The sequence below is a fragment of the Solea senegalensis genome, linkage group LG1, assembly GCF_019176455.1.
Source record: "Solea senegalensis isolate Sse05_10M linkage group LG1, IFAPA_SoseM_1, whole genome shotgun sequence".
In the NCBI taxonomy this organism is placed as follows: Eukaryota; Metazoa; Chordata; class Actinopteri; order Pleuronectiformes; family Soleidae; genus Solea; species Solea senegalensis.
In genome coordinates this window covers 24,688,355-24,709,548 of record NC_058021.1, presented here as the reverse complement: position 1 = coordinate 24,709,548, position 21,194 = coordinate 24,688,355, and the positions used below count along the sequence as shown (strand labels likewise).

The window sequence follows — 21,194 nt, the reverse complement described above, 5'->3', positions numbered from 1 at the left end:
CTTCTTCAAGCAAAATACCTGTTTTACTAACTCCAGTGCTGCCAGTCGCACTCAAAGAGAAAAATATTCATAATTTATGGAGCTTTGCAACAACACCATTCATGTTTAGATTGGTCCTTGCTTTTATTATGCTGTTTTCTTGGCAAACAAGACCTGTTTTTTTAAGAGAAAAAGTATGCCTCAATTATTCCATTTCAAAATTAGAGGAAGCACTCCCCGCCCCAAGGTCACTCAGTTTCCTACAGTGTCAATTATGCCCCATGTCAATCTAGCAATTGTTTTATTCCGGAATTCTTTTTTGGATCACCACTAAAAAGCAATAATTTCCTCCTTGGGCTGTAACCTACATTTGACCAAAGGCTTGAATTCTGGACAAAGGCCACTATGCTGAGGAAGTGTTTCCTTGAAACACTGCATTAATACGTCATTTCATGTGGGCAGCTGTCCTACAGAAAATCATGTATACATTACTGCTGACACCGCTTATCATGATAAAGTTCAATCAATTTCCTTCTCTCTAGACTGCCGCTGGTTTAATGCCAGTCTCTGATCAAAGAATGATCGACCCTGACATTAGCTGAGGCTGATAACACAGATGGGCTTTTCTTTCTCATGTATGTGCCGCAGCACTGTGCCATAATCACCTTGAGCCTTTTGAACGGCGCAGTCGAATGTACCTGTGTTGCTTGTATTAGGATGACATCATACCACCTTCACTGCCTTGTTAGAGTGCTAAGTCCTGATCCATGCCTGGTGTAGATCTGGGTTCCTGGTTTTCTCCAGCTGCTGTGGGGGTGGGACTGCACTGCAGAGAGAGGGAGAGAGAGAGAAAGAGAGGAGGGGGGGAGAGGTAGAGAGATGCTCACCAATGTGGTTGGCAGGAGATTCACGTAGCAGAGGAAGAACGAGGGAGAGGAGAGGACGCTGGTTTGACTCACCAACTGTCGCAAACTAGGTAAACGCAGGTGTGTGTGTGTCGTCTGTGTTTGTGTACATGTGTCTTCTTGTGTGTATGACAAATGTCTTTTTGTAAATTGAATTTTGCACCTGAACATTAGAACTACAGGCTTCCCTCGTCACGTTACCATCCAGCTTGAGGCAGCAGTGATGTGTGTGCATGTGTTGCACTCAGTATGACGAGGGTGTCGCAACCACAGGTGTATTATTGTCTCCACGTCTTAAACTTAAACTCCCATCTCACGTCTCGCCCACATGGTCGTGTCTTACCGTCTCCACCTCTTCATTTGTATCTGTCGTTGTGATTTTTCTAATTACATACATTCACAATTCATATTCTTATGGCAGTTCAACCTTGTATGTTATATAAAAAAAAAAATCAGAAAAAGTTGGGGTCAATCGGTTCCTTGCTATATTTTTAATTTGTTGTGAATGTGGTTATAGACAAAATTGTGAAGGCCAAATATTTTAGAAAACTAGTAAGTTAGTCATTTTTTGTTTAACTATATAAATGACACAAAGTAAATTCACCCATAAGCAACATGCGTGTGGGGGCACAAGCATGTTTAGTTGTGTGATACAGAGGGTGTGGTAGGTGGATTCGCATTAACATTCTTTTAATGTGTCAGAAATGCATTATACTTTCATTAACACCCTCCCCCCTTTTTCTCTCACCCCTACATCAGCTTCCATTTGTTCCCATGGCAACAGTGTTTGATCTCCTCTAATCCACCCTTCCATCTGAGCCCCCTTATTGTCACCCCCATATTTTTTCCACCCAGACGCACACACGCACACATACACACTCCAGAGACACTTACCTCCTCCTCGTCCTCCTCTCATGTCTCTCTCCTTTTTGGAAGAGTCATTCACACCCTTCTCCTCTTCTCTCCCCATATTTTATCCGTTTATCAGTGAAACTTTTTTCTATCCTTCATGCAATCCTCTGTTTTGTGTGCGCTGCATCACCTTGTGAATGATTCATGGTGTCAATGGTCCCCAATGGTATTTCGGTCTTTGTCCCTGCTGTGCTCTAATCATTAGTATGTTGGTTTGTGTGTATTTACATTCAGGAAACCACTGCCAATAAAGAAGGGATTATAAACCTTAATGTGTACTTCTACCATGGGCATTGGTACAGCACAGATTAGCCCACTTTTAGCATCAGTTCATCACCTCAGCGGTCGTATACACACAATTCGATCATTTCAGTAAAAATACCTAACGTTCATTAGCTCCGATTCATTCACTCATATCAGATCCATGTCTTTTACGGGGTGATATTACTTGTTATTGCACTGTGGGTGGCCCTAATCTGCATTGTGAGCAATGATATGCATAGTTTTGTCACCTCACGAGTCTTATGATAGTCAGTTTTTGTTGAGTGAGCGTCACAGAAGTGTTAAATGGACTCTTGAAATTTAATGGGGCCCCTGTTTGCGGCAGTGGTGTGCTTGTATTTTATTGCATTTTATTATAAGCATTACTTCCTGTAAGGCGCATATGAATAATGTAATGCAGTGCGTGCTAAAAACTAAATATGAACAACACCGCAAAGGTTTACGGGGCTCTTAGATCTGACTTTGTCATATAGGGAAAGCAATCATGAGATTGCACCCACTGCATCTGATGCTAAATGATACGGCGCCATTAAAACCAGTGAGGCATTTTATCATTGACGGCCTGTTGCCCTCAGTTGATATTAAGTGAGTGGTGATTGGGAGTGTTACTTTACTTGTGTTATTTTAAATGGAGTCATGGGCTTTCTCATGCAGTGGCCAGCTTCAGTGAAAACAGATTTAAAAGAAAAGTGCAAGCACGACACATATCCTCCTGCTTTGACACAAAGTGAATTTGTTAGGGTCCTACTTTACTTACTTTACTTGCTTAGTGAGCATACAGAGAACCATTCAATTTGCTGATACTGATAAATCAGATGCCACTGCAGAGGTGAGCGTAAGTCACCTTCAATTCTCAAGTCGCTGTGTCTGGACACAAGAAGAGTTAAATATAAAGGGAGAAAAGTCACTTAATGTCAGGAGGAAAGAAACTTTATCGACATCTCAACAAATACAAAGACAAGTCATGCTAGTGAGTAAATAAACTCTGTCATATTCCATTGACAACACAACTCATGATTGATTATTGTCATTCAATTTGAAGTTTACTAATGTTTAGACTAATACGTATATTCATTTAGAGCATTCTAATCCCATCTTCTTTGCCTAATCACACAGCTTTGTCTTAAAAAGCTAGCGGTTCATAAGCTGCATGTTTTAAGGGAATGTAGAGCAGGTACAAGACAATCCTTTGAACATGCCCACAGATTAATCCTTTTTAAGTCTGGCCACTATTGTAGTTGTAAAAAACTGTTCATGCTTAGTATGTTAAAAAAAAAAATACAAATCCTGTATGTTTCTGTCAAATACAGACCAAGTTAAATCTTTTATGAACATAAACATGCAAATTTGACACATCCTGGCCTTTATCAATAGGACAGAAACACGTCTACAAAAGTTAGACACGTGGATTCCACGGCCTGTAGCCAAACCTATAGCTTTCAGAAACATTAGCCTGCCACAGCCACATGTCACGACAGTAAATTATATGATGAAATATCAATATAAAGTCCTTCGCAGGACAGAATGCCCTTCTGAGATTTGTGGAAAGATATACAGTAGCATCCACCTCACTATTGATTTAAGTGCTGTCTAATTTTAGCCTTATGGCTGGCTCTCGTTTGATCTGATGGCTGCCACTGATCCAACGAACGGTCCACTGAGATATCGCTGGCACCGAAAAAAAAATCAAACAACAAGGGAGGTTTTGTCTGCTGTGCACTCGGCGCCGGCATTGTATGCAAAGCAGCGTGTTGTTCTCCCGACGAAGAGCCTCATTAGTATTCACACGCAGATCTCTGCAGTGATCAGTATGAGTTCAGACACAGCAGAGAGAGCACATGTAGTCATATTCTGTTTTCATAACACTCTTATCAGTATTCTGCTCACTGTTGTGCCGTGATGCCCCCCCTTTTTTTTTTTCTCCTTCTCATCTTTGTGTCTGCACCTGCTGTACAAACACATATATGCAGATTCATATACACACAATCCACATCATTTACAAGGTGCGATGTGACTGAGGTGTGAGGTTCTTCTTGTTCCCTACAAGCAAGCCGCATTCAAGCTTCACCACAAAGCACCACGTGCACTGCGTCTCGAAGCTCGTGCATTTGAAGCAGTGTGAGAACTTATAACACACACACACACACGTATGCAATATATACAGCGCAGTGTCGTTTCTGTAGGAGGCTGTGGTCAGATGACGAAGAGTGAGCTCTATTCCTGGCAGCACAATCAATAGCGTACAAACACAAACATGCACACACTTGTATTTGACCCAACAAAATGGAATAAAGACGGGGGGAATTAAATTATCAGCCATGTCCAGATACTCAGATCCCCATCATCTGACATAACACGATTCATTAAACTAAAGCCCAAACCCACATATTTACTCGCAGAGCAGCGCTCCAGTCGCTCGACCTTTCGCCATATTTTGCTGCAGATTTGTCCAAACAGTTTGCTCTGGGTGTGGCACAGTGGTCCAGCAGCAGAGCAGCCATGCATGTGAGAAATTAAAAAACCAAGACTGTGTCTCTCAAGCACGCACGCACGCACACACACGGCAGACTTCATGTTTGTTTTATTCATGAGTTCTGTCTTTGAATTGTATGTGGGGTTTGGTTTTTTTCAGAGATTATTTTTGCTACCTGGCCTTTCTCCTCTCTCATGTCTTCACTGTCACTGCCATCGAAGCAGAGAGACGGATAAAAGTGCAGGAAATTGCTGCCTTTGAACACACGGGTACACATGGATCTCTCTAGATGGCTTTGGCAAAAAAGTGGACATCGGGTATTTTGCCTACCTGCCTTTTTACAGCAGTTGTCAAGGGAACAAGTGAGGATTTTTTTTTCTGTCAAGTGGACAACAAAGGGCAAAGCAGTACACAAACAAAAGAAGTATTGGAAAAAAACTAAGGGACATATTGCCATATTGGTCACTCTGGGGGAAAAAGCACAACCATGACCAAATCTTGAAAGAGAAAAATGAGGATCACATTCTGATTAAAAACATGGTAACGTTTTAATTCTACACACTGTCATAGAAACCTTATATAGTTTCTGTTTCTGTGTTAAAACCACACAGAAAACCGACTGAAACACAATCCCTGTGATATTTAATTATCTAATGAATAGGAGCAGGAAGAGAGGGAGGGAGAGAGAGAGATGACGAGGGAGGTGAAGATGTTACTTCATTATTCATTTTCTGAATTTGACATCAGAGGTCGGTGTCACTGTATGTTCCTCTCGGTCTCTTCTCCTACTTATCATTGTCGTTCATGCTCTCAACTCATTTACACACAGTCATATCTCACTGGGAGCTTCAGACGTCTTTTTTAATTTATTTTGTTGAACCTTTATTTAACCAGGTGAAAGAGCTCATTTACAAGGGTGACCTGGCGTAGCACACGTCGTAATAAATATCACAAATACAAGACACTGATTCCTGTTGTCTGTCAGTTCAGATGGAGCGAAAAAGCTTCAAATGAAATTGCTTTTGTCATTTTGAGTTCAGAGTATTCCTAGCAGAGAGGGCAGCAAAACTGAGCGCTCCTTTCCCCCAGTTCAGTCCGAACATGTGGAGCGGTCAACTGAAAGATGTCACTGGAGCGTAAGGCAATAGTGGCTTGTAGTTCTTTGCAGAAAGACGCATAAATAAGAGGGAACTAAACCAAGAAGAGCCTCATAAATCAGAGTCAGCCAATGCATATGTCTGCGTCCACTCAACAAAGGCCAGCCAGATTTAAGATGTAGTCCAAACTGGTGTGTGAGGCGACTGCAACCAGCTAAGGAACAGCGATAGACAGAATCCAAAGACTGGAGACATTTTGGCTGAAGCACTTGTATATAGGACGTCGCCATAATCAATCAAAGATGAGAAGGTTGCCGATACGAGAATAGAAGGCAATAAGGTAATAGAAGCCAAGCTTCGCTCAATGTGTGCTTTAAAGAAAAGAGGTTTACATCAGTTTACTGTTTGCATGTATCAGCAAAAACCTGTGCCTGCCAATACTTTGAGTGTAAAGCTGCTCATGAGACTTTAAACATTCTGAAAAACAGCCTCTGTTTCACACGTTTGACTTCTCAGGTTTCACATCTCTGTTGTCCCTACCTTTTCTCATTTTTGAATTTATGGCCATGGTTCCTCTTAAAGAGATATCAAATATATTATTTCTCCAATAAAAAGTCTCCAAACCAATGTTATATGTTGTTGAGTAGCAAAAAAGGATCAATGGAGGTCCGTATTTCTATTCATTGTGTGTATTTGTCTCAAATGGATCATTGCCTTTTGCTGTGCGAAGCTCTCCCACTGAAGGACAAACACACATGGGAACCAAACAAGAAAAGACAACAATTCCCATGATCCAATGCTGCTGTTCAGTATCATCAAACTAGGTCTTGTTATTTTTTAATGAGAGACCACTATGCAGAACGGATATACTGGGAACATCATTTTGACATCAAAAAGCTCTTTAAAACAAACAACTCTCGCTTTTGTCTCCGTACAGAAACTGGCAGTCTGGACCCGGTCCTCATCGATCATTACAACACTCCGGGCTTTGTTGGGTGTTTGTCACGGGTGCAGTTCAACGGCATCGCGCCCCTCAAGTCCGCACTGAGAACAGCGTCACAGTCTCAGGCCGCACCGACAGCCGCACAGTCCGACAGACGACCCGCAGTCGCGTCGCCGGTGTCCCACCAAGGCAAACTCGTCGAGTCCAACTGTGGGGCCTCGCCGCTCACCATCCCACCAATGTCTGCTGCAACGGATCCCTGGCGTCTGGACAACACAGGTGAGACATTACCTAAACAATCCCTCCTAAGATCACTAGTGATAGTGAGTGAATGATACAGGAAAAGATTAAAAGTAACTGGTACAGCTACAAACTGATTTACAGCAGATCCCTGTTCTGCAGCATTTATCATCTAAGTAGACATAAGAATTACAACCCACTCTGACAAATCGACAAGAATAAAGCAAACAAACAAAATACACAGACGGCTGCAAAGAAGAAGAGCAAGATGGCTCTTCACCTCAATGACAGACGTCATTTTTCACTGGAAAGTGTTTATGTGAGTGTTTTGAAGTGAGCGACAGAAGAAGTAGCTTTGATTTGTTCAGGGATATTGTTCCAGATTTTTGTGTATGTATGAAAAATATTATCTCCAAAGTTATTTTTGTAGGATGGAACGGAAATAAAGTGATAAATAATGGATGGACGGATGGATGGAACTGGAATAGTATATAGAGATGTATATATATACATCTCTATATATGTGTGTATACGATGTTCTCACCGACTTTATCCTCCACATGAGGGTCATGGGGGAGTTGGAGCAAATTGCAGCTGACATAAAAGTGGGGTTCACCCTGGACAGGTCATCAGTCCATCTCTGTGCTTAGAGCAGGGGTGTTGATCTCATTTTAGTTCAGGGGCCACATAGAGCACAATTTGATTCTAAGTACAATAATTGCATAATAACCTATAACCATAATAACAACAAGAACTCTAGATGTTTCCCTTTGTTTTACGTTCAATGAAGTATTATGAACAACCTGAAATTTCTTGAGAAAACTGTTTTGGGAAAACTGCCCATGTTTTACCATTTACACGCGTGCATTATAATTTACATATCACGGTGGATCTATAAAAGGCACAAAACATTTAGCCACAGGTATTTGGAACTGAAATGATCCTGTGGGCCGGATTTGACCTTCTGGAGGGCCAGTTCTGGCCCATGGGCTGTATGTTTGACATCCCTGGCTTAGAGTGCTAAATTAACCTCTGCATGTTATTTTGACTGTGGGAGGAGTACCCAGAGAAAACCCCCTCCTAGAAACCCCAGGATTCAAACAGTGGTAGCCACTAGTCTACCATGTGGCCTGCAGTGATGTCATAAACTGAAATACAGAACCACCAATGAGAACATGTCACTCTTCATTTCTGTGTGGCAGATAAATACAAAATAAACAAACTCATTTCACTGATAAACAGATGAAGTCTCTGTAATACAGTGTGACATTTACACCGTTTGTACTCACATATACTCATGTGTACATATATATATATATAAATACACATATATATAAATACACATGTGACAGAGTGACTGTATCTGATCCTTAGATAAGCCCCAGGTGCTTTGCACGAGTATGGAAACCGGGTCACCCAAGGCTTAAACATACATGCTTTTGTGCTCATGTCTGAACACACACATACACACACAGGTACAGACTTCAGCAGACTTCTTTACACTTGTGTTTGACGTTACGCGTCGCAGCAATTCTGTTATTACCGCATGTCGTTATTCTGCATTCGGCTGTTTTCCCCAGACTCGGTGCCAACTGCACCTTGGGGAATGTTGACATCTCTGAGATCGATCCATGCTACCGATCGAGACTCCAGGTCCATACACACCGTCAGCTCTCCCACATCCCTCCATAGAAAGGATCAATATTTATTCTGCTTCATAATTTCCTTTGTCGTCATTTAAAAATGATTAGTGTCTTGTCTTTTCTCTGTTTTGTGTTACCATCCTCGTTTTCTGGCCTTGTGTCTTAAATTGTCATTTGCGGTGAACTCTCGACGTTATATCCATGCACATCCTGGCTGCTGACGGCCTGTAATGAGACTCGTTGCACTTCTGGCCTCAATTACTTTCCCCTGCAGTTTCCCTTCTGAGCCTCTTCTTATGCAGACTCTCTCTTTCTCTTCTCTGGAGAACTGTGCAGTCAGCAGCAGAAATGGCTGACACTCTCCCTTCAGGGTGAATCACTTCTTTGTGGGTGTACATATATATGCGAGTTGTCTGGGTTGATTTTTTTTTATTATTACTCACAAGGAACTTTTCAGGTAGAGATCTCAGCAAAATCATCTTTCTCCTGAAAGATGCAAGTGAAATATAGTGTGTGTTATTATTGTCAATATTTCTGTCCACCATCGAAATTGTTTGCTTAGCAGAAAGGGAACTTGGCTGGTAACAGAAGGGTTGCTAGTGCAAGTCCCCGCCAGGTCAAGGGTCCCAAGCCAGGATAAATGGGATGGTTGCATCAGGAAGGGCAATCGGCGTAAAATCTCTGTCAAATCAAATATGCGGATCATCCGCTCTAGTGACCCGTAGAGAGAGGGAGAAGCCAAAAGAGCTAAGTAAATAAATAAAAATATTGCAACACATAGAGATAAGATAAGATTAAATCTTACTATTAGACGATGTTGCTTCTCTGTAGAGTGGTATTCTCTCTCCCTGGCAAATCCAGCAAGGGAATGGAAACTGTAACCCAGTGACATCCCTCAGTCTGTGTTGTGTTAAGTAAAAGCCAGGGCCTGACTACAAACTCTTTTGGAGACAGTTTCCATTTAATTCTGACAGAAAGTGCAAGAAGAAGAAATAAACAAAAAACATCTGTCGGTCATATGTGGAGCTCCTCTTCTCCGGCATATCACAGCAGAGAGGGCGACGTGACAACAGAAGGTAAAACATACCTGACAGAAAGTGCATAAAACAAACAAAAAACACCAGTCAGATACACGTGGAGCTTTAAAAACTTAAAATATAAGTTAACATGTGACAAGAAAATGTAATAATACATATTGGGTAATAAATAAACGTCTAAAAAATAAGCTACTGCTCAAAATCCTGGTGTAAGTAAAAACAAAGGTTCCACATGTCTGTCAGGGAAAACAATAATAGCAGACGTACAGTGGAATTAGACATATTTACACTGACGTATGTGTGCTATCTCGCTCTTCAGTTAGTCACCCTCTTCTTCTTCTTCTTCTTCTTCTTCTTTTACATTTAGACAGAATCCAAGCAATTAGATGATTAGTGCTGCCAGAGAACTATAGAAGACAGCTGTGTCAAATCATGTCATGCAGCATTATATTAAAGAAATACTTAAAATAATGCTGCAAGACTTTACATATACCAGAAAAACACTATACTGTGTTTTGTTCTTGCATCTGTGTTTAAAAAAAGAAACATTTGATACTATAGTTTCACTCATACATGGAATTATTCCGTTTTACATCTGAATAAAAATGACCAAAGGGCTCTGTTGGTTTCTTTTTCCTGACCTTTAAATATAGATTTTGCTCATTTATCTGATTGTTGTATTGTGCAAATTGCTCTAGCAGAACCAAACAAGTTCAAACTTTCTGAATTCTGAATATAATAATGTGCAGTTTGATTAACTGTTTCTGTCTCTCTGTGTTCAGATGGAGAGTTCCCCTTCAATGAGGAGAGGGTGATTCCTGATGGAGTCAACAGGGACTCGGCCATCATCGGAGGTACACGCTTATAAAAGTGTCTCTTCACATTTGCAAATCGGTAACCAGCAAGTTTGTTCGTTGCTTGTAGAGCGTGATAGTTAATTGAGACTTTCTCCTCCGCAGGGATCATTGCGGTGGTAATCTTCACCATCTTATGTACTCTGGTGTTCCTGATCCGCTACATGTTCCGCCACAAAGGCACCTACCACACCAACGAGGCCAAGGGCAGCGGCGAGTCCGCCGGGGAGTCGGCGGACACGGCCATCATTGGCACCGACAACCCAGAGACCATCGACGAATCAAAAAAGGAGTGGTTCATCTAACGGCCCCCCCCGACTGGACTTTTAAGGGAAAAGCGATTTAGCGATTTGCCGCGTCAACAGTTGCCACACAAAAAAATGGAGGAGGTGTTATTCAGTGACCAATCGCCGGGGGGGAGATGGAGGAACGGTCAATCAGCAGGACAGTGATCTCCTATAGGAGGCTGAGATGTGGGAGAAAAGACATGTACAGGAAGCTTTTTTTTTTTTGTTTGTCGTTTGTTTTTGTTTTCTTTTGTTTTTTTCTTTTTATATATCCAGAGTATTTGAGAGAGAAGACAGGCGTTATTCAGCGGGGCACAGCTAAAAGAGACTCTACATGTATATACTAACCGGCTTGTCCTTCTTTGTATTGTGCTTGGAAAACATTTTTGAATACTGTATATGACAAATAATTATACTTACTGGGTCATGTGATAGCACAGATTTATTGCCAGGCTCTGTTGTGTTTCTTAATTTTATTTTTTACCGAAAGCTCTCCGATCACAGATCAACATTTCTTTTGAATTTATCAGGCTCAGTTGCACCAGTCCTCATATCTGTCACAAGTATTACGGTAATGAGAGTTGAACATCGATGCCAAATTTCACTTTGTAAATATAATATTTTGGGTTGTTATTATTTTTATTTTATTTTTTTCCTTTTCCTCAAAAGATTTATTTAGAGTCATTTAAATCACAAACACTAATGAGAAATGTATGATCTATATTGCTAAGATAGTGAGTCTGTTCATTATATATTTTGTGAAGTATAGAGTTTTATGTTTAAATTTGATGAATTGTATGGGACATCATGACGCTCCATATTTTGGCTTGTTTCACGCGGCGAGGAAGGTTTTATTTTATCTTCATTGACTTTATTTAGAAGTAGGGAAACATGGTCCGTTTCTTTCTTTCTTTGCCAAACACGTGAGTCTTATGTGCTTCGTTTGACTTTTGAGTTGAGGAAACTCTGTAGATCTTTTAGACGGGCGTTGTGGACTGTGGCGTTCATGCATCTGTGGGGTATGCGTGTCGGCCAGGAGAACGGGACATTAAAAGTGCTGTATTTAAAATATGTACAACAGAGACCTTGAGCGTTTATAATGGTCAACGCAATCCAAATTCAAAGTAGTGGAGAAGAGGACACCCTGGCATTACCCCGCGTTCATATACATATATAAATGTCCCACTGTTTGTTTTATTTTTATTTGGTTAGAGTTTGAAACGGCAGACAGTCATCGTGTGTTGTGAGGAGATGACAAGGCTACAACTGTAAAAACATTCTACACATAAAATATCCACCAACCACCAGAGAGAGAAAGTGAGAGAGACCGTTTACTAACCTTGGCTGAAACTTTCATCAACCTCTCCTTTTTCATTCGTCTATATTTTCTATAATTTTGTCTCCTTTTTAGGTTCATTTCATCGCTGCAGCTCACTGCGTCGAGGTGTTTAAGCGCCTTGAGCTGTGTCGTCTGTGTGCACGGCGGTGGGAGGAGCAATGGACCAAAACTCCAAAAACCGAAACATAAACTAGAGTTTGCAGCCAGCAAATGAAAATGTATTTTGTGAATATTATTGGCTGCACCATTGTTATCATTATTCAATTCCTTGATCTCTGATCACATATCACGGTCATTTTCTGACTTCATAGGATACATTTCTTACATATAGTATCTTTAAAATGGTGGAAAAATATTTTAGTTCTCGATCTGGGACAAGGTGAAGATGGTCACTGGCTTACTTGTTTGTTGTGCCTTCAAGGTCTTGAACCATTTGGCCTTGCCCCAGTTCATGAATCCCTTTGTGCGTGTGTGTTAAATGTAATTAATCTCAATCAAAGCTTGATTTCAAATTCAGAATAATAAAGTAGTATTGCTTTAATCACACTAGGTTTATGCAGCAGGAGCAGCTATACATTGACACTTATTGCAATATACACACAAACATCTATAGTTTTGTAAGCTATGAATCAAGCCTCGTTAGTTATTTTGTTTTCCCATCCGTTGTGTTTACCTGTTTTTCTTACACTTCACAATGTGTGACCATTTTTACTGTTTCATTGTAAGTTTTTTTTTTTTGTGTGTGTCTGTTGTCAAACTGTCGCCACGGCGCCTTTTTGTTACATGAATGATTTTCTTCATTGTCGCTTCATGTTTGAGTGCTCGCCACACATCACAGACTCAGCCTGCCTTCTACCGCAGCCTCAAAGAAGACTTTCTCCACACTCGCATCAATCCCTGAAGGCAAGTGAGTGAATCTACTTTACTACTTTTCTTTTTGTATCTATTACCCAGACTATACAGTAATGCCCCTGATAATGGACTCTCAGCTCCAGCAAACAAAACCATAACTGTTTTTTTTTCTGTTTGTTTGCCTGTTGCATTCGGTTTATTACGTTCAATAAAGAGTGTTTGATCTTTAATGACGGTCTTTTTGTGTGCACCACCTTTCATGAAGCGCGTGTCACACACGGTGGGTGAGGGGATATTCCCTGGACGTCTTGCTGCATGTCACCACCACCTCTCCTGTTCCCTGCACCTGGTTTCATCCTAATTGAATTGAATTGAATTGAATGACTTTATTCCTCCCCCAGGGGGGAAACACACATTCACAACAGCTCAGTTAAGAAAGGTGAGAATCGAATAAAAGTAAAAATAAGAATAAAAATATAGAATAAAAATAAAAATAAGATAAAATAAAAAATACAATACAATACAATAGTAAGACAAAATTACCAAAAGATAAAAAGTAAAAAAGATAAAATTACACTCTAATATAGAGTATTATCAGGGAAAGTGAGTGGACATTTAAGAGCAGTTAAATATCCGAACAGCAGTGGGGATGAATAAGTGAACATTCGTAATAAACCAACATGTAAATGGGTTACTTAGATTTTAACGGAAACCTTTGGTCCTGTTAACACATACAGAGAAAATACAGTTTTGTTTTGATTCGATCTGCATTTTCATCCTTTTTAATTTTGACCATTGTGGTTTGTCTCTGACAGGTGGTCAGTACATGTCACCCAATGATAATCAGCAGCTTTCCTACCAAAGCGACAGGTATATCCTACACACATTGAAACCACCTGGAAAATATGAGTTTTGCTTCTTGTTGAATTTCTGTTTGCCATTTAAGTCCAATTTAACTGAATAATAATAATGTGCTGGGAATAAGGTGTCGGATTTTGATTCTGCTTTTTTGAAAAGATTTTAATGTTTTTGAAAAAAATAACAAATTAAAAATGTATGTGTGTTAAGACTAGAGGTGGCGACCTCAGCCTCTGACGTTCTGAATTGAAGAAACATCTTGAGTGACAGGTGAAACCGCTTTATTAGCAGTAAATCCAGTTGCTGTTTGGATAACTTTGACCTGGATGAAAGAGAATCTACACACGGACACACTGAATGAGCTAACCTTTTCTTTATCACTGCTCTAATGGACTTTGCTTTTACTTGACTTAGGTCAGAAATCTTGATTTTTATGATCTAATATTTGACCTTTTAAATCCGTAGTGGACTTGATGAGCCGAATCACAATCCCAGGTAGAAATTAAATAATTCATTGATGAAAAACTGTAATTTAACTGCAAATCCTTCACTGCCTGCTTAATGGTTAACAGTGTGTTTGTTTTGCACTGTTTGCTGTTGTCTTGGTTGTTTGTGAACGTCGTAATATCAGGTCAAACACTGTCCACCAGAAAGTGAAAAATGATGCTTTTTGAGATAACCCAGTCAGTTTCATGATGAATTTTATATGCTCCAGAAGTTCTTATTAGTCTTTACAAATCATTCAGTCATCATTTCACTATGGCGGTGGAAATTAAAAAAGGAATCACTCTTATTACAGGTGGTTTTATCAGTTTTATTGTCAATAACGGACAAAACATCTGCAGCAAAAATAGCCGTTTAAGACGAGCAGATTTCACACTGAGCTCTGAATAAGGTTGGGTTGCTCTTTTTTGATCACAGCAGGAACGGCTGAAGCTTTTGTGATGTTACAGACGTCACAGCGTGGTGGAAAGAACGACGCTCGTGAGGATGAAAGCCTGTGAGAGACGAAGGAGGGGAGATTGCAGGAGACTCCTCAGGCTTCGGAACATTCATCTGCAGAAAGAGAAGAGGAGACGACGCAAATGAAAGGTCTGAATCATTTAGAAGTAAAGTGCCTTCATGGTTTTCTGAATAAATCACCTACCGTATTTAGGCAGCATGACAATGTTGTCAGCTTGCGTTTCTTTCTCCAGGGAGAACTCTTTGAACTCCTGCTGCAGCTCTTCACTCACCTCTTGATTACGCTCTGCAAACACAGAATCACTTGTGCTTTAATCGTCACTGAAGTCGTACACTTGTTTTTTCCCCCACAATGCTGCTCAGAGAGGAGTGAACCAGACTTACTGTAAAGCGCATTGAGGGTTACAGAAGCTCCATCTCGTGTCTTATTGGTGGAGACGAGGGCAAAGTCGTCGTACTGCACTTTTACGAAGTGCATGTCGTTGTCGTTGTTCCAAACTGCAGTGCACAGAATGTGAGTCAAGACAGGGTTTTTGAAAGTGTGTGTCTGTGTGTGTGTGCTCTCTACTCACCTGAGCTGTGAAAGACGAAGTGTCTCGGACTGTCAGTTTTATTGGCAAGGTGACTCTGTCTCCAGCAGCTCCCATCAGCCCTACATTATATATATATAAAAATGTTATTTATTTTTATGTCTTCTATGTATCACTACAGAACTTTTGGGATTGTTTTCAGTTGAAAAATGAAAAAAAAATACTGCACACGTTATTACTCACTTCCGGTTGGCGAAAGTGATATCCAAGTTTCCTTCAGTGGTCGGCGCCAACACAACAGTGCCCATCTTCATCTCTGCCTTGTTGTTCACAAACCAATGAGCATCGGACGCCATGGCGACAATGTACCACTTGCCTGCCATCTGAAATAGGACAAAATTGAGTTGCTCAGGAAATCAGGACTGTGCTTTGGATGCTTAACTAAAGTAAGCAGAGACTGTAAAAACTTACCTTCTCCAGTTCAAAGTCTTGAACTGGTACAACGTTGGCAGTGGCGGCCAGTGCACACATAATGGCACCCAGCATCCTCAGCAGTGAGCTCTCCATGTTTCCCTGTAGTCTTTAGCAGTGGGTGCAGCATCAACTGGGTCTAAAGAGAGTGGTGGTTCCTTATATCCTACAAATCCCTGCTCTTATCTCCTCCTTTCACCTCTGTCTCCTCCTCCTCCTCCTGCTTGCTTTTGCGTTACAAAAACCATTTTGGCCTTTGTCCACTGGCTTGCAAAAGAATGTAGTTATACAAGTGGTGCACGTGGATAAAATGGGGGAGGTAAGGATAGAACCACCCCTCTCCTGCATAACAATGCTCTGGTATTTGTGGAAGACCTTTAAGAACAAACCTCTTTCTTATAGTATAGATGTATATATAGATTTAGTATAGATGTATATAGTATAGATGTTTAAACACAAACTCGGTGACATCACATGAACATTTTTAACTGCGGTCAAGTAGGAACAATTAATTGTAATCTCTCCCTGTCAATAAATGTCACTTAATATACAGATCAGTCATGTCTTGATGGTCTAGTTTACCTGGTTTCTATTGACTCGCCTCTGATTTTGTGACGAGGCGAGATCTTTGAACAGGTTGTGCAACAAGAGAGAGAAGACTAAGCAGTTTTGTAACCAAAACTCAACCCCTTTCAGGGTTCACATCTGGACTTCATTATCTGCTCTAACATTTGCCAGCCTCCAACTTTCTCCCCACCCAGAAGCACACTGTTAAATTTAAATTAATTTAAATTAAATAAAAAGGTATACAGTTTACATGTTAATGAAAGCAGTAACAGAAACTTTTGTTTGTTTGCTTTATTTGCGGTGACATTCGCAGTTTAACCCTTTCGAAGACTTCCATGCGGTCTTTTATTTGACATTTTTAAACGATACAATATTGAGATAAAGCCTAGAGATGTGGAAATGCTGGATCGATCTGTTCCACAGCTCTGAATCTTCAACATGTGGGGACACAGTCTGTAACAAAGAAAAGCAACAGTTTTTTATTGGAAATAAAACAACAACGATGTTTTCAACAGTCCGATTGAATAACGTGTTGTTGGCGACGTTTGAATAACTGATTGTTACACAAGCTGAAACCAACACGTGCACAATCTGCAGAAGCAAGGCAAGTTTATTTGTGTAGCGCCATTCTTACACAAGGCAATTCATAGTGTTTTACAGAAGCAAATAAATACATTTTCCCCTCATATTTTATATAAATAAATAAAAAAAAACACTCACTGATGACATGATCCTGGTCCACATCACCACAGTGACCTGTGAAGTTTAAAAAAAAACAAACAATAGGACACTGAGTATTATTTATTTACAATACATATTGCTATTACATATATAGCTTGGTTTATTTTGCTTTTTCACATGGACGTACTGTAGGTGGGGAAAGGGAAGAGGTACGCAAGTCCCAAACTCTGTTTTGCAGCAAGTTGCTCAAATTTGGTCAACACTGGCTCTGACAGATCATCTACAGACCTGCCTGAATGCACAAAAGCAAACTATTATATTACAAATGCACCTTTTTACAAATACAGTTACACTATCAGTTCAAAAGGAACAAAGACTGGACCCCACCGTAGAGTTTCATGGTTATTTTGCCCAGTTTCTGGTAATACATGACCGCATATGAGCTGTAGTCCGTCTCCCCAACCACTATCTCAGTGTTGAGTTCTGGGCGTGCTCCTGGTGACAAGACAACGGGGAAGCATGGTTAGACCACATCACAGTCATGCTGAAGTATTCTCTAATACAAGTGAAGGGCCTGACCCTTGAGTGTTAGTCGACCCGGGGTCGGGGTGAGATCGTAGACCTGCAATATCTCCCAACACTGGTGGTTACTGAGGAGAGGAGAGGAGAGGAGAGGAGAGGAGAGGAGAGGAGAGGAGAGTCTCTGTTTCTGACTCGATAATAAGCTTTCTAATGTTGATTAGAGAGATTTGTGGCCTACTTGCTTCTGTCGATAAATCAAGATAATTCACTGTGATAGTCGCACAAACCACAGGACACATACAACATAAGTAGATGGCACTTACTGTCGTGTCTTTGTGCTAACAGACAAAGTTGGGTCGGAGGCAGAGGGGCGTGAAAGGTGCATGACCGTAGGCTCCACTTTGGTTCCATGATTCATCAGGTACGAGCATTTCGAGGCCGTGTTCAGCAGGTACCACCTCCCCATCATCTGCAACACACACAAGAATCCGGTCAAATAGGCTGAAGAAGAAACGATCATTTTTAGGAAGTATAAGGAGATTGTCCTTATGAGTAAATCACACAATTTACGAGCTAAGAACAGATATCTTTCTCTTCACCCTGGATGTTGGCAAAGTAACAAAAAGAGGGAAATAGGTCATGTTGTCATTTTGATGAATTAAGAATACCTCTACAGGATGAGATGTCTTTTCAATATCTGTAAATGCTCTGGTGCTTTCATGATGACAGAGTGGTGGCTGTTTGCTTCCTTTGTAATATATTGGGGGAGAAATGTCAGACAGACAGACACTGTTAAGATTAGCACTGTTAAGATTAGAGTCACACTTTACAGGAGACTGGAAAGAGAAACACCCCAGGTACCAAACACCACAAAATATAGAATAGAATAAAATAAGCTAAAAATAAAGATAAAATAAAAATAAAAATCTAAGAAAATATAAAAATACAAACGTAAATGACCCATGCTATATATATATATATATATGTATGTATACATACATACCCACAACACATATATATACATACACACATACATACAGTATATACATATATACACATATATATATACACACATATATATGTATGTATATATATATATACATACATACATATATACATATATGCACATACATGCACACACAGGTACACACACACCTACAGTTACCCCATATTGCCCAGGGTTTTATTGCACTGTCTATAAGGTTTTATTGCACATGTTATTATGTTGTTATTGTTGTGGTTATTGCATATTTCAGTGAGTTGTGATTATGGACATATGTATGTTTAGTTTGTACTGTTTGTTTTGTTTGGTCCCCCCCCCACCCCCCATTATGTAATAATTAAAATTTTATTAAAACTAGCAATGTAGACCTTTAACTCATCAGAAAAACTTGTACTAATGTTTGTAAATTAAGTTTGCCTTTACATTCAAACACTCAAACGTCTCAATGCAACCAGCAGAGTCGCCCCCTGGTGGCCATTCAATATATTAACTTTCACATTGGCATTCTCAGGAAAATCTATTTTTCAACATATATATATTTACAATCTTTATGGATAACCTAAGAAGGTCGAACATAAAAACAAACAAACTTAAACACCTTACCTAGTCTACATCTGTGGTTTGTCCAGTCTGGGCTAGAGTAGGAACCTAAAGGGCTCATTCTCAGGTAAACTAATTTAGGCAATTAAAAACTGCTAATTATGAATAATGTATTCATCTTCTGAGTGTAGCTATTCCTAAAACCTACATACTACAAGTTTAGAAGACAGTCATGCTTCTTTCTCTATACCACTTAATGATTTATTTGGGATTGACAAATGTTCCAGCGTTGCAAATGGTAACACTTTCATCCTAGGATTTGGAGATATCTGAAACATTCTCTTGTTTTAGTTTTATAAATTAGTTTTATAACTGCTTTATTATCTCGTGTTCTGTTCAGTTTCACTGGTAATTTCCCCCATTGCCCAAAAAACACCATATTGACACAATTACACAAGCATGTCCCCATCACCACCACCCCCACACTAATCCATGACTAAGTAGATTCACATGTTTGCGTGTTTTTTAACTTTAAACTCCAGTACTTAGGCAGACGTTTGCATGTGGTCATCCACCTTAAACAGCAGTTCAAAGCTTGTAATCTGCAGGATTAAGCTGCAGATGTGTAACATTTTGGCTCATCTGTTTACATAACAAGGCAAACAGTTTCACTGTCAAACAGTCGGTGTGCAAAGTTCAGGCACTCGCAGTTTATCAAAGTGAGATCATCTCTTTCAGTAACAACTTTCATGCCTCAAGACAAAATAAAAAAGGGGGAAATAAATAATGAAGTGATAATATTCTCACGCTCAAGCGTGTTCTACAAGATATGATCCGTTTCTGTCCATGTTCTTACCCGCTGTATGTCTATATTCTGTGCTGGTGGAGTCACATCAATGGGCTCGACTTTTGGCTTCTTGCGAGGTCGTCTTTGGGGTCGCGGTCGACTCTTAGCTCCCCCCACAGCATCACTGACCCCCCACAGACAAACGCACCACAACACCATCGTTACCAGCAAGACTCGCCTCAGTCCAGCCATTTCAGCAATAACAGTAATTCACTCAGGAGTCAGACTTATGGTTCCTGTAGGTGCAGCTCTGCTTCCTGTATTCTTGCTTTTCTCTGTTTCTTAACAGTTTTTTAGGTTTTCTGTGTGCTCTCTGTGTCTGCTCTCTGTGTCTGCTCTCTGTTGCTGCTTTACTCAAACAGACAGAGCAAGAGCAGAGGATGGCCTGTCGTGTTACAAATTAACTCGGATTACTCTCAGAGATTAAGTCAGCAGAGGGCAGCATTGAACTGTCAAGCAAATCCATAAATTCAGGGAACAAAGGTTCTGTTGGAGCTATTTTTTACTAGTGAGTTAAGAGAATAGTTTATTTATTACAGATTATTTTGTTAATATTATAGTCAGGTTTTTTTGATAACATTGATTTGCTTAAAACATTTAGTTGTCAGTTTATTTTTTATTGTATTGTTTGTGCAGTCTTGTGTAAAGTACCTAAAAGGGATGCTTGAGTAAAAGTACAAGTATCTTACCAGAAAGTTTATTTGGTAGAAGTTGATGTCACTTTTTATAATATTACTTACATTAATACATTAATACAGTACCTTAAGAGTTTTACTGGTGTCAAAAGTAATTTTCTGGCATAAAATGTACTTAAGGGAGGAGTTAGGATTGAGCCATGGAGGCTCAGTGGTCTTTCAACTGGAGGGTTGTGGGTTTAATTCCTGGCCCTGCTAGTCTATATGTGCCCTTGAGCAAGACACTTAACCCCATGTTGCAGCATGTAAATGAAAACTGTAGAGTAAAGCAGCAGCTCATCAAGACTAGAAAAGCTCTATATAACTAAAGACCATAATACCAACTCTTCTTCTGATTTTATTTGGTAGAACAACAAGTAACAAAGTAAAGTTAAGATACGTACAGTAAGTATTTGTATAGTCATAATCATGAGATTAAAAAATCGAAATTATAAGAACATTATAATTATGATTTTAATCTCATAATTCTGACTTTTTATCTCAGAATTTTGACTTTTTATCACATAATTATGACTCTTTATCTCATAATTTCGACATTTTCACTTTCGCAACTTAAAGAAAAGCTGCTATGGCTCCGGCTTTGTTTTTCAGATGTTATTACTTCAAACAAATTATATGCTAACCTATCAGTCATCACTCTGCAGAAACTATGCTTCTGGCCAATAGATAGACTG

At 39.9% G+C, this 21,194-nt stretch overlaps 3 protein-coding genes across 4 annotated transcripts in view; 1 reads left to right on the top strand and 2 right to left on the bottom strand.

The window, feature by feature from the left end:
* The window catches only part of cntnap2a (contactin associated protein 2a), a 315,409-nt gene extending 302,336 nt beyond the window's left edge, over positions 1 to 13,073 (top strand). For both annotated transcript variants that reach the window (XM_044036945.1, XM_044036937.1), the window contains 3 exons: positions 6,586 to 6,870; positions 10,294 to 10,365; positions 10,471 to 13,073. In XM_044036945.1, coding sequence (XP_043892880.1) covers positions 6,586 to 6,870; positions 10,294 to 10,365; positions 10,471 to 10,670 — 557 coding nt within the window. In that variant the 3' untranslated portion in view covers positions 10,671 to 13,073. The remainder of the gene's footprint in view (positions 1 to 6,585; positions 6,871 to 10,293; positions 10,366 to 10,470) is intronic.
* Positions 13,074 to 14,501: 1,428 nt separating this feature from the next.
* On the bottom strand, positions 14,502 to 15,838 carry LOC122765619 (lipocalin-like). The gene is made up of 6 exons (XM_044020014.1): positions 15,666 to 15,838; positions 15,438 to 15,577; positions 15,237 to 15,316; positions 15,049 to 15,162; positions 14,849 to 14,950; positions 14,502 to 14,757 (listed from the first exon to the last, which is right to left on the bottom strand). Exons 1-6 carry the CDS (start codon positions 15,759 to 15,761, stop codon positions 14,738 to 14,740), a joined length of 552 nt encoding a protein of 183 aa, XP_043875949.1. The 5' UTR covers positions 15,762 to 15,838; the 3' UTR covers positions 14,502 to 14,737.
* Positions 15,839 to 16,508: 670 nt separating this feature from the next.
* Positions 16,509 to 20,169, bottom strand: c8g (complement component 8, gamma polypeptide). Its single transcript, XM_044037542.1, has 7 exons — positions 19,835 to 20,169; positions 17,759 to 17,904; positions 17,493 to 17,563; positions 17,301 to 17,408; positions 17,101 to 17,205; positions 16,953 to 16,988; positions 16,509 to 16,685 (listed from the first exon to the last, which is right to left on the bottom strand). The coding sequence occupies exons 1-7, from the start codon at positions 20,015 to 20,017 to the stop codon at positions 16,666 to 16,668; spliced, it is 669 nt and encodes a 222-aa protein (XP_043893477.1). The 5' UTR covers positions 20,018 to 20,169; the 3' UTR covers positions 16,509 to 16,665.
* Positions 20,170 to 21,194: the final 1,025 nt, after the last annotated feature.